The sequence below is a fragment of the Lissotriton vulgaris genome, chromosome 10 (assembly GCF_964263255.1).
Source record: "Lissotriton vulgaris chromosome 10, aLisVul1.2, whole genome shotgun sequence".
Lineage (NCBI taxonomy): Eukaryota > Metazoa > Chordata > Amphibia > Caudata > Salamandridae > Lissotriton > Lissotriton vulgaris.
The window spans coordinates 55,070,946-55,083,270 of NC_141698.1; the positions used below are offsets into that span (position 1 = coordinate 55,070,946).

The 12,325-nt window shown below is 50.8% G+C and overlaps 1 protein-coding gene across 1 annotated transcript in view; it reads left to right on the plus strand.

Moving 5' to 3' along the window:
- Positions 1-5,953: 5,953 nt before the first annotated feature.
- HS3ST2 (heparan sulfate-glucosamine 3-sulfotransferase 2) overlaps positions 5,954-12,325 on the plus strand; it is a 263,532-nt gene continuing 257,160 nt past the window's right edge. Inside the window, exon 1 of the mRNA XM_086942370.1 lies at positions 5,954-6,672. Within this exon, the coding sequence (XP_086798496.1) occupies positions 6,104-6,672 (569 nt within the window). The 5' untranslated portion in view covers positions 5,954-6,103. The remainder of the gene's footprint in view (positions 6,673-12,325) is intronic.

Here is a 12,325-nt window from a genome sequence, read left to right on the forward strand (position 1 = left end):
GCCAGTGCCACACACGCCATTGGTATGCGATGTACACAGCACTCACAGGTGTGACACCTAACCCAATCAAGTAAGCACCCTATTCTGACATGTGCAGGAAGGGCACACGCACTTTCCCTCCGAAGTACAATGGGAAAGTGCCCAGAGTCCTAAAGTCAGGAAAAGAGAGTTGACAAAAACCAGGAGGACAAAAAGCAAAAAGCCTTAAAGAAATGCCCCTAAGGAGGAGTCATGTCCAACAGTGCTGCTCTCACTCTGTCTCCCACATGAGCTCTCCACGCTGCTCTCCCACATGAGCTCTCCACGCTGCTCTCCCAAGTGAGCTCTCCATGCTGCTCTCCATGCTGCTCTCCCTCTGTCTCCCATGCTGCTCTCCCTCTGTCTCCCATGTGAACCCTCTGTGCTGCTCTCCCTCTATCTCCCACATGAGCTCTCCACGGTGCTCTCCTCTGTCCCTCCCATGTGAGCTCTCCACGCTGCTCTCCCTCTGTCTCCCATGTGAACCCTCTGTGCTGCTCTCCCTCTGTCTCCCACATGAGCTCTCCACGCTGCTCTCCTCTGTCCCTCCCATGTGAGCTCTCCACGCTGCTCTCCGTATGTCCCTCCCTCATGAGCTCTCCACGCTGCTCTCCCAAGTGAGCTCTCCATGCTGCTCTCCATGCTGCTCTCCCTCTGTCTCCCATGCTGCTCTCCCTCTGTCTCCCATGCTGCTCTCCCTCTGTCTCCCATGTGAACCCTCTGTGCTGCTCTCCCTCTGTCCCTCCCACATGAGCTCTCCACGCTGCTCTCCCAAGTGAGCTCTCCATGCTGCTCTCCATGCTGCTCTCCCTCTGTCTCCCATGCTGCTCTCCCTCTGTCTCCCATGCTGCTCTCCCTCTGTCTCCCATGTGAACCCTCTGTGCTGCTCTCCCTCTGTCTCCCACATGAGCTCTCCACGCTGCTCTCCTCTGTCCCTCCCATGTGAGCTCTCCACGCTGCTCTTCCTCTGTCCCTCCCATGTGAGCTCTCCACGCTGCTCTCCCTCTGTCTCCCATGTGAACCCTCTGTGCTGCTCTCCCTCTGTCTCCCACATGAGCTCTCCACTCTGCTCTCCTCTGTCCCTCCCATGTGAGCTCTCCACGCTGCTCTCCCTCTGTCCCTCCCACATGAGCTCTCCACGCTGCTCTCCCAAGTGAGCTCTCCATGCTGCTCTCCATGTTGCTCTCCCTCTGTCTCCCATGCTGCTCTCCCTCTGTCTCCCATGCTGCTCTCCCTCTGTCTCCCATGTGAACCCTCTGTGCTGCTCTCCCTCTGTCCCTCCCACATGAGCTCTCCACGCTGCTCTCCCAAGTGAGCTCTCCATGCTGCTCTCCATGCTGCTCTCCCTCTGTCTCCCATGCTGCTCTCCCTCTGTCTCCCATGCTGCTCTCCCTCTGTCTCCCATGTGAACCCTCTGTGCTGCTCTCCCTCTGTCTCCCACATGAGCTCTCCACGCTGCTCTCCCTCCCATGTGAGCTCTCCATGCTGCTCTTCCTCTGTCTCTCCTGTGAGCTCTCCATGCTGCTCTCCCTGCCTCCTCTTGAGCTCTCTACATTGCTATCCTCCTCTCTCTCTTCCATGTGAGCTCTGTCTCTGTCTCCCACGTGAGCTCACTGTGCTGCTATACCCTTCTCTCTCTCCCAGGTAAACACTCCGTGCTGCTCTCCCTCTGTCTCCTCATTAGCCGATGCTCTCTGACCACATGTGCTTTCGGTCCCGCTCTACCTCGCAGAGTTGCTCTCCAGGGTGCTGAAGGGGCTGATGCCGTTGGTTAGAGCGGGATGCGGAGAGGGCAGAATGGAGAGGGGGTCGTGCTGGGTGCAGTCACGGAGAGGTACCAAGGAGGAAAGATGCGGATTGGAGGCGGGGTGCCGAGCGAAGAGAGAGGGGTGCTGAGCAAGGAGAGGGGGGTGCTGGTGACGGGGTGCCGAGCGAGGAGAGGGGGGTGCTGATGACAGGGTGCTGTGCGAGGAGAGAGGGGTGCTGGTGACGGGGTGCCGAGCGAGGAGAGAGGGGTGCTGGGGACGGGGTGCCGAGCGAAGACAGAGGGGTGCTGATGACAGGTGCTGAGAGAGGGGTGCTGGTGACGGGGTGCTGAGCGAAGAGAGAGGAGGGGGCTCCGAGCGGGGAGGGGAGACGCGGGGTACTGAGTGCACCGGAGCAGCGAGGAGTGCAGATTGGGGGGCGTGGTGAGGGAAGGGTGCTCTGCGCCGATACAGGGGCGTGCTGAGGTCCAGGACTCAGGTACTGAACGGAGAGTGGGAGGCGTGCTTGGAGGGAGGGGGGTCAGGGTGGCTATGAGGGCAGCAAAGTCTAAAGGGGGTCCTGAGCGCGAGTGGTGGGGCTGAGCCCGAGTGCTTACATGGAGGGATGCTCAGGAGGGGTGCAAAGTGCGAGGAGGGTGCTGAGCGGAGAGGGGGTGCTAAGCGCGCCACGGATGTAGGTGAAAGCGGCGGGGTAAGTGCTGAGATGAGGGTGCTGAGCGCGGAGAGGTGCTTAGGAAGGGGTGTAAAGCGCCCAGAGGGAATGGTGCTGAGCGCTTAGAGGATTGTCCTGTAAACTCGGAGAGGGATGGGTGCTGCGGGGTGGGTGTTGTCAGGAGGGTGCTGACCGCCGAGTGGGAGAGATGCCGAGGAGGGGTGCTAAGCGCCCAGAAGGAAGGGTGCCTAGAAGAGGGTGTTAAGCGCTAGAGGTTGCTCGCTGAGCACAGAGAGAGGTGAGTGTGGAGATATGGCGTTGAGCGCAGAGAGGGTAAGGTGTAAAGCGCCTCGAGGCACGTCCTGTGAGTGCGGAAAGATAGGGGTGCCGAGATGAGGGTGCTGCGAGCGGAGAGGGAGGGGTGCTGAGAAGAGGCGGGAGAGGGTAAGGTGTAAAGCGCCTCGAGGCACGTCCTTTGAGTGCGGAAAGTGAGGGGTGCCGAGATGAGGGTGCTGCGCGCGGAGAGGGAGGGGTGCTGAGGAGAGGCGGGAGGGGGGCGTGCTCGTTCCTTCAGCTGACGTCAAGCGGCTCCTTCCTTTCAGACGCGGATGGAATAATCCTCGGCGGCTCCTGCAGGTGGAGGCAGCTCAGACCGCACCGCAACTTCCAGAGGGGCTGGGGCGGCCACCGAGCTGAGCACCGCCTGGACCCGGACACCAGCCTAGCCCGAGCCAGACCCGGAACAGCGCTGTGACAGAACCGGGATCCGTGGAGAGCTGGGGGACGCCACCACTCACCGACCGAGACACTAGTCGAGCCTGGGACAGAATCCGAGCAGTGCTGGACCCGAGCCGGGAAAACTAGGGAGCCGCCACCCGAGAGGAGCCACCGCCACCCGGGAAGCGGTCCACCCACCACCACCCGGGAAACAGTCCATCCGGGGGCCGAACCGGTACACTGCAGCATCAGAACCGGGAAACCGAGGGAGAACAAAAACCCACCAGTACTACTGGGACAGACCTGGACACCAGGGAGTTGCAGGGAGACAACTTCCTGGAGAGAACACACACCAGCCAATCCAAGGCAACAACCGAATCTGTGCCACAGTCGGTCTATTGCCGGAGCAGGACCCGAGAGCAGGGTGGACAGACTTCAGAGACTGAGTGAGCAGAGATTCGGCGAGCAGACGTAAATCTTCAATTCAAGAACACAACTGGGAGAAACTATCCACGCCAGTGCTAGAAGAAACAGCTATTGGAACAGGAAAAGTAACTTCGGGATCCCAGAATCCAGCTGGAATAAAATACTTACCCCTTGGCCAGTAAAAAGGGAATTAAAACATAAATAAATACATGTGATGCTTAATGCTGGAGATTCCCAGATTGAAAGTGCTCCATATGTGTGCATCTCGTGACATTGAAATGCGTGCATATTAAGAGACTTGTCGAGGATCACATGTTTAGTCCAAACAAGAAACCGGGAAAAATTACTTCAGCCTTGCTACTGGTTCTGCCGCAACACAGAGCCAACTTCTGAGAACGAGCCAGACTTGTGCCAACAAATCTAACCCAAGGAATAACAGAACCGACTTTTGTAGCCTAGAATCGAACTGGAGGCACAAAGCCAAACTTCAACGAGCAGATAAGACTACTGGGTCACATGCCCACCTACAATCAGACAGTCCAACGTGAGACACCAGAACCAATTCTTGTACCTCCTGCTCTAACTGGGAGCAGATACCATAATCTGGGCCAATGAAGCACCTCCGGGGCAGCGGCTAAAAGCAGACAACGGATCTTTAACAGGCAGCACTCCCGGGTACTACATCGAGGTACAAACAGGACCAACAGAACCAAACTCTGCACCAAAGAATTCAGCCGAAGCGAAGCACTCAAACCGAAGTGACAAAAATCAGCCCTTGCTAAGCAGATTTGAGTCACTTAAACACCAGTGAAAGGTAGGCTGGCACAATCAACTTCCTGAACACAGAATCCAATTGGAAGGACAACACTGCCAACCTTGAAACACCTGCGTGACCACAGATCCACCTGAAAGGAGAGAGCATCTGGTCCAGAAGACCCCTCGCTTGCACCCTTGACTCCAGGTGGACGCAGGCAGACAACCCGCAACCAACAGAACCAGCCCCTGCCAACTGACTACTGCTGGAAGCAGGCAGCAAAACCGAGCCAGTACCATCTACTCCTGGAATAACCGAATAAGGTTTTGGGAAACAGAACTGAGCTTGAAAAATCAAAAGTGAAAAGACCACGGAGTGAAAGAGAACCACCTCAAGGGGAAGCCAATACCCCAATAGGGAGAGAACTTCTGTTTGTAGATTTAGGAGGCTGAAAGTGAAGGAAGTAGGAAATGAAAGTGAGGTTCTGAGTAGGTGGCGGCTAGAGGGGGACAGGTGGATGGTGTGGGGAACTTCAGCGAGGACAAGGGAAATAGCTCTGTAGCTGGGTATTGTAGCAAATAAAGGGGTTGCCATAAGTTGAGGCTAGAGAGGCCGCCTGGATAATCTCTAGATAGGACCAGGCATGGCTCAGAACCATACCTGTGTCTAGGCTCATGGTAGGCGTTCAGGAGAAAAGCACAAGGCCTGTCTTTAAACTAACCTTTTGATGGAGATAGAGGTGTGGGTTCAGATTAAGGCTGAATCTGTATAAGAAGTGGCTGCATGAAAGAAAGAGACCTGAGCACCCATTGGGACCAAACTAGATCACAGCCAATAGGTGAATGGCTTATAGAAGCGCGTTAAGGGTAGGGTTAGGCCAAAACTGGATCAGAACTGAGCGTGTGGTTCAGGGTACAGATGTTCACTCAGGAGGGAATCAACTGGGTCAGAGTCAAGCCGAGGGAGGGTCTTTAGAGACACATTCATGATAGAAAACAACTGGAGGAGAGACCTTACCCAGCTGGGCCAGATCCAAGCTTGTAATAGATCTGTATAAAGTTGCTTGGAGTTCAACCCAAGCTGGTCATAGCCAAGTCTGTGGTGGGTGTCTAGAGCGAAGCTTAGGGCAGAACCCAACCAGAGGAAGACAGATCCTGTGGCCGCAGCTGAGTTAGGTAGATTTTTCTGATGGGTCCCAAGGCAACCGCGAGTGTGGTGTCCAATTTGTGTCTTCTGAAAATACTGCCTTACAAGTGATATATATTTCACAAGGAAGCAAAGATTTTTAAGGGTGGCAGATATACAACTGGACTCGTGTTGGAATAAAAATATCTGATTCAAGAAAGACCACATCTGAGCCTGTGCACTCTGTCACTGGGGAGGAATGGGCAGAAGTCAGAGAGGAAAGAAAGTAGAGCGATGGAGGCCAATGGACCCCCACCATGATTCATGCACACGCCAGGTGTATAAGCCATCGCCCTAGCTTTGTGAGCATAGAAGGCACCATTATGGCAGCTGAGAACCTCTCAGCTGGATCTGCAAGATGGTGAGAAAAGGTTGTGTGTCTGCTCTGCTTGACTACTTTGTGTGTTGTCGCTTTGCTTCAAGCCTATGTGAAAACTCTATTATGAATCACCCAAAAGTGGGTGAATAGAAAACTTATCTTGTTTCGCCTACATTTAATACCTAGTCCACTCATGAGCCACCTATGTCTGAACCACACTCCGTGAGCCGAAGGAAGAAAAATGCATCCTCCCTCCCCATGGCGACATGGCATATAGATCCCTCACGAGTAGAGTCGGTTCAGCTCCCCACCGGCTAACCAGGAGGTTCCTCTTCATCTTCACCTTGTCCCTGTCCTGCACTTACCTGTGCTACAGCCTCCTCTTCTGCTGCGACCACATCATGGAAGGCCGCGGCTACGAGGACCGCAGCTGCCTCCTAGTCCAGAACGCTGGCAGCAAGAAACTTCTGCAGAAGTCACCGGCATGCACTCTGTCCGGATTGGTCAAGGAGACACAACCTCAAGAGGTAGGTCCAACTCCTGAGGGCAAGGAGAGGAGGCCTTCTGAAGAAGGCTGGAGCGATCAGGACCTCAGTACTAGAACTGGACCTGTACGGACCACCCCAAAGACCACGGAACATGAGTCGAACTTCAACAACACCACCACACCTAAATTGGGGAATAAGCGGCTGCCCCAGGCCATCATCGTTGGGGTAAAGAAAGGTGGGACTCGTGCAGTGCTGGAGTTTATTCGGGTGCATCCGGACGTCAGGGCTATGGGGACTGAGCCCCATTTTTTCGACAGAAACTTTGACAAAGGGTTGGACTGGTACAGGTATGTAAAAACGACTCCAGTTTGCTTTATTTTTGAGGTTTCTTAACGATGAGCAGAGATGACTGCGTGTGAGGACATTGTGTTGAGTGAAGCGCCCTGAAGAGGCTTCAGACTGCAATGGGCACATGACAAATCATTCATAACATAACATACTTGCATAGGTGGTTGCTGGGTCACTCTGTGCTAGAAGAGCTTAATGAGCTGTTAAGTATCAATCCTGGGGGATAATTGTAAGCAAACTGGGGATTATGATGGACAGAAAAAGTAAAATGCACTGAATACATTTAGCCCATCATTGCAGTGCCTCCTGAGGTGGTCTCTGAATATTTTGGGCTGATCAAGGCACAGTGCCTGCATGTAATCTTGGATTACTTGGTTTGGAAGCCAGGTCTGCGGCTTAGTGGGCTAATGCGTCTTCTGCAGAGGCCTGTGCTCGACCTCATGGTCACAGGTTCAAATCCCAGTGGATGCACTCAGCCTTTCATCTTTCTGAGATCAATAAAATGAGTACCGTTGGGAAACGATAAATATCTGTTATTCAGTGCCAAGGTACCCTTGAGTGAACATGCACTTTACAAATACTTGCGTTATGGTATGTTAATTCACATATCCTGAAACAGATGATATATTTGGGGTGAACACACTATGTGTTCAAGAGTAGTTCTGCACATTTTTAGGTGATCATTGCACCGTCTGAAAAAAGCCCCAGAATGCACTAGAGTGTTCATTAAAGTGAGTCATAAAGTAGTCTCATATTGGTTTTTTAAAAAACTTTTTTAAAGAAATACATATAACTGAACCCCGAAAGTTGCCAATCTCACAGCATTTTGATGGAGAACAAGAGAAATACTTGACAGCATGGACATGTTGATTAAGGAGCTTTTGCTAGGGCAGGTACCTTTCTCATCGTACAGAACGCTGGTGCATTATGGTACCTGTAACTCATCTCTTGGCCATAGCTGTAGCACAATGGTCACTCTGCTGTGGCTTGGTCCGAACTCCCCTCCCACGATAGTAGTCTCCTCCAATCTCCTGAGGGTGTTTCCGTATACTCTTGCCATGAACCCCATATTTCGGAAGACTGCCTCATGCTAAGTACCCAACATTTTCAGTTTGCATGCACCAATCCATGTCTTGTTTGCACTGCTTCCTTCTGGGGTTTGTTGTGTTCCCCACAACTTCACAATATATATTTGGGTAACCATTATTGCTATATTACTAAACATTCATGCATACCTCAACATTTTCTGGTACTCCCTGGTTCCTTGCAATTCACCCATAAATTCAAGTTCAGCTCAACTCTCAAGGTTTATGTGAGGAATTCCTGTTTGCTGACATAAAACTCCCTAAGCCGCGGACAAACCCACATCGTTTGCACCCGTGTTCTCTCTTGCTGGCCCCACTGAAGGCATCTATTGTCCACAACCTTCCCAATTTTGAACAGCCTGGTTCCGGTGCAGTACTTCTGGTATGGTATTTTTAATTGTATCAGCCTGCAGCTGATCTCATATTATTAGTGATTGACCATTGACACACACCTGTAAATAATCTTTGAATATGTTGTCTCCATGATTGACATCTGTCCAGAGTATGTTGGGGTGATCAATTGAATACAGGTTGAAGACACTAGAGGATGGATAGGGCTTATCTAGAAATGTTTGAAGATGGGGACTCAATTGACCTCGTGTTGGGAGGGAATCTTCTTAGGATCCATGATTCAGCTCGGGATGAGGGGCCGTGTCTGTGCGGAGAGAGCAGCAGTAGATCAATTGATGGGTATTGTTGCCATAGATGTATCATCGAGTCGAAGTCCGTGTATCTTTCCAGGGGTGAATCATGAGGTGCTACTAAGGCCACCATTGTAGGTGTGAGGATCCATGATTCAGCTCGGGATGAGGGGCCGAGTCTGTGCGGAGAGAGCAGCAGTAGATCAATGGATGGTTATTGTTACCATAGATGTATCATCGAGTCGAAGTCTGTGTATCTTTCCAGGGGTGAATCATGAGGCGCTACTAAGGACACCATTGTAGGTGTGAGGATCCATGATTCAGCGGGGGATGAGGTGGGTGGTGTTCACGCGGAGAGAGCAGCAGTAGATCAATTGATTTGATTTGATTTGATTTGATTATCGGATTTGTAGAGCGCACAAATGCCCGGGGGAGTCTTGGTCGATGGTTATTGTCGCCATATATGTATCATCGAGTCGAAGTCCATGTATCTTTCCAGGGGTGAATCATGAGGTGCTGCTAAGGCCACCATTCTAGGTGGTCTCCGAGTTTCTATGGGGCCGGTGAGAGCAGCTATCACTCCCGTTGGAACTATGAGATCTGCAGGAACTCCATTGATATGTTTATATCAATTAAGATATTTCTGCTCCAAAATCTCTCTGTGAAAATCTGGGGAGAAATTAGGAATTATCGGGGGAATCAGACCCAGAATTACTGACTCTCCATGTAAATCCTCAGTTCCAGAGGGACATGGGGAGTGCCACTGCTAATCCCCCTGTATCTCTAGTCCTCTGGAATTACTCGTACTCCCGGTATTAATGACGCTGATGGCAGCCGAGGTAACCAGGATAATTAACAAGCCACTCGTAATGAGGGTCTTAGTCTCCATGGTACTATTAGGTGCCAAGTGCTGGGCAGTGTTTCGATGCAATTACATTTTACGCCAGCGTTTGTCTTTATTTAGCAGCGCAAAACAATATTAACAAGGAGTTGCTCAGACAAAAATGAGATCTTACACAAGTCGATCTGTGCAAATAACACAGCACCGATGTGCTATGAAGTTGGCTATCAAGGCGCCTAAACAGCACAACCCACGAGGAAGCCGCAGACACACACAACAGTTCTTGTTTGACAAAACACTATGCACACAGCACAGAGGCATAACTCAAAATGACTGGGCCCTGCAGAATGGGTGAGGGGCCCCTGAGTCTCCTGTATCTTACAGATATTCATTGGCCCTTGGCTGGATAAGGACCCTTGGAGGCCCTGACATAGGACAGTTGTGCCCTTTAATTGGGTATCACCACGATCACAACAGCGGACTCCAACAGAACTTTGCTAAACTGCCCAACTTTGTGATCTGCCTCCTGTGTACTTGCACTAACAGTGTTTCTATCACAGTCCTTTAATCAGTGGTGTAACAAAACTTGAGACCCACCCCTGCAAAGTACATGAAGGGAGCCCCCACGCTTCAGACTCACCAAATGCGATGCAGTACGCGCAACACATTTTTAAAATTTATTTATCTGTTTACTTACCTGTATTTGGCCGTATTCCGTAGTTTACTACCCCCCACCCTGCCCCTCCCCCACCCCACGGCCCCGTCCGGCAGCACTCCCACCACCGAACGCTACTGCTGTGCACATAACCTGAGGAGCCAGGGGCGGCCAGTGGTGCAATGAAACTTGAGGCGACCCCACTGCAAAGTACACCAGGGAGCCCCCCACGCTCCGGACCCAGTCAGGTTCTCTAAGCCCAAGGGAGCACCTCCTGTGCACAGTGCCGGAGGGGGGCCACTGGAGCTCACCCGCAGGGCTGCGGGGGCTAATGTTTCGCCACTGCCTTTACTGCATCAGCTAAAGATGCGCACACCTCTCCTTAACCCCTTCGAGGCTAATGACGAGCTGGCCTCGTCATGGCGCTTACCTGCCGTGCGCGGATGACAAGGCCAGCTCGTCATGAAATAAAGTAAAACGACAATTTGCAGCACAGGACGGGAAAACGCCTAGCAGCCAAGTGGTTAAGGAGGTCAGTCCCATTAACTCACCACCTCCAGCAAACAACTGTCATGTCATTTCTAAAAGGATTGATAGAGCCTCTAAAACAGCTTTTAGGTCATACGTTTAGTGCATCAGGGGAGGATGCCAGTGCCTGACCCTGGAGCTAGGTTGTGAAAAAAGACACAGAAGCAGCACTGATCCAAGCAAAGTGAAAAGCACAATGGCAGAGTGGAAGATATGGAGAAGGGAACAAGTGATGGAGGAGACTAGAGGCAGGGGGAAGGAAGAGGAACAGAGAACTAGATCATAAAGTGGCCCCTGCCTCGCTCGCATCTCCCCTCTGCCTCTCTCATATTTTATTCACGGTCTCTGTGCATCGTCTCCTCTGTATCCCACCGTCACACCTGTCTACCAAAGCACGTCATTTACATCTGTCAGTTTCGCTTTTCCATTCCCGTAGTCTGTATCTCTGTTTCTCTCCCTCTCTCAATGTCTCGCTCTTTTCTTGTTTTTACTTGTTGCCTCTTCCCGAGTGTCTTTGGTCATCTCAGCCTCTTTCCCCCCTTGTTTCCAGTCTCTGCCTCTTGCTGTCTTGTAGCCACTCTAATGTATCCCAGCTACCCCACTCTATCAGTCGACCTGTCTATGTTCCTCTCTTTCTCTCACTCCTGCACCCCCTCCTTCTCTTTTTTATTTCTACCTCTCTCTCCCCCTCACTCTTCATCCCCCATTCAGCCACACTCTGCCTCTATTTCTTTCTAACACCTTCTTTCTTTCCGTTGTCTTTTTTTCTAGCTTCAATGTCTCACCTTGTGTCTCTAACCCCCTCTCTCCCTCCGTGTCTCCTATCTCTCTCTATCTCTCTCCCACGCTGTCCTACTCTCTATCTCTTTCCCTCTGACTTGCTCAGTCGCTCTCTTTTTCTCCTTCAACCTTTTCCTCTCCCATTCAGCCTGATTCTACTCTTTTTGTCTGCTTTTTTTCTGCCCCATGACTGTCACTTTGTCTTTACATTTGTCGCTGAAGCAATTTTTTTCTTTTTTTTTCTCTGTCCACTTTTCCCAGTCCCTCCCCCTCTCTCTCATTTTATTTTTCTCCCCATACAATTCATGCTCTAAGAGACTGCGTTCAGATTTTGACACTCTACAGTAATTGAATTATGAGGTGCAGGGACCCCAAATAAGAAAACGTATTTACTGACTGATGAGTGCATTTAGCGTGCTTTGTACTGGGTCAAATAATCATCACAGTGGAAAAAGTGTATAGAAGGACATAGCCAACTTCAGACAACTCGACGAAGGAGTCAGACAGGCTGAGTATTCATTCCATTTCATAGGTTGTGTCCCTGCACATATACAGAATTGTTTGCGCTCTCAAGATCGAAGGAACATATAGAGAACGTTGAGCAATGGCTGTTTGAAGCGGAATGTGTAGTATGCAATAAAGGAACCATAGAGCAGAACATATGACAGAGTTCAGACAGAAAGATGAGTGGAAATACAATGTATGCGTTAATACTTCAATGTTCAATAACAGTTCTTTTACTAGTTTTTTGTGTATGTAGAAGATTCTTTATTTCTCAGGTTCTTTCGACAAGTAGGTACAGGCAACGCGTTTCGCCCTAGAGAGAGCTTCTTCAGGGCTGTAAATATATACATATGGTTTTTTATGTGAAAGAACTGTTATTGAACATTGAAGTAGCAACGTATAAATTGTATTGCCTCTCATCTTTCTGTCTAAACTGTATTTTATTTGTGGCCATGTGGCAGCTTCTCGTTTGAGGTGGGCAATACGTGTGCTATAATACGTACGTGACTAGACTGGGTAGTGCAGTGTATTTTAACCTTGCTGCCATTCTGTGCCTTGAACATATGACAGAGTTCCTTTATAGCCCTTACATGTACCACACAGCTTCATTTTTTCATC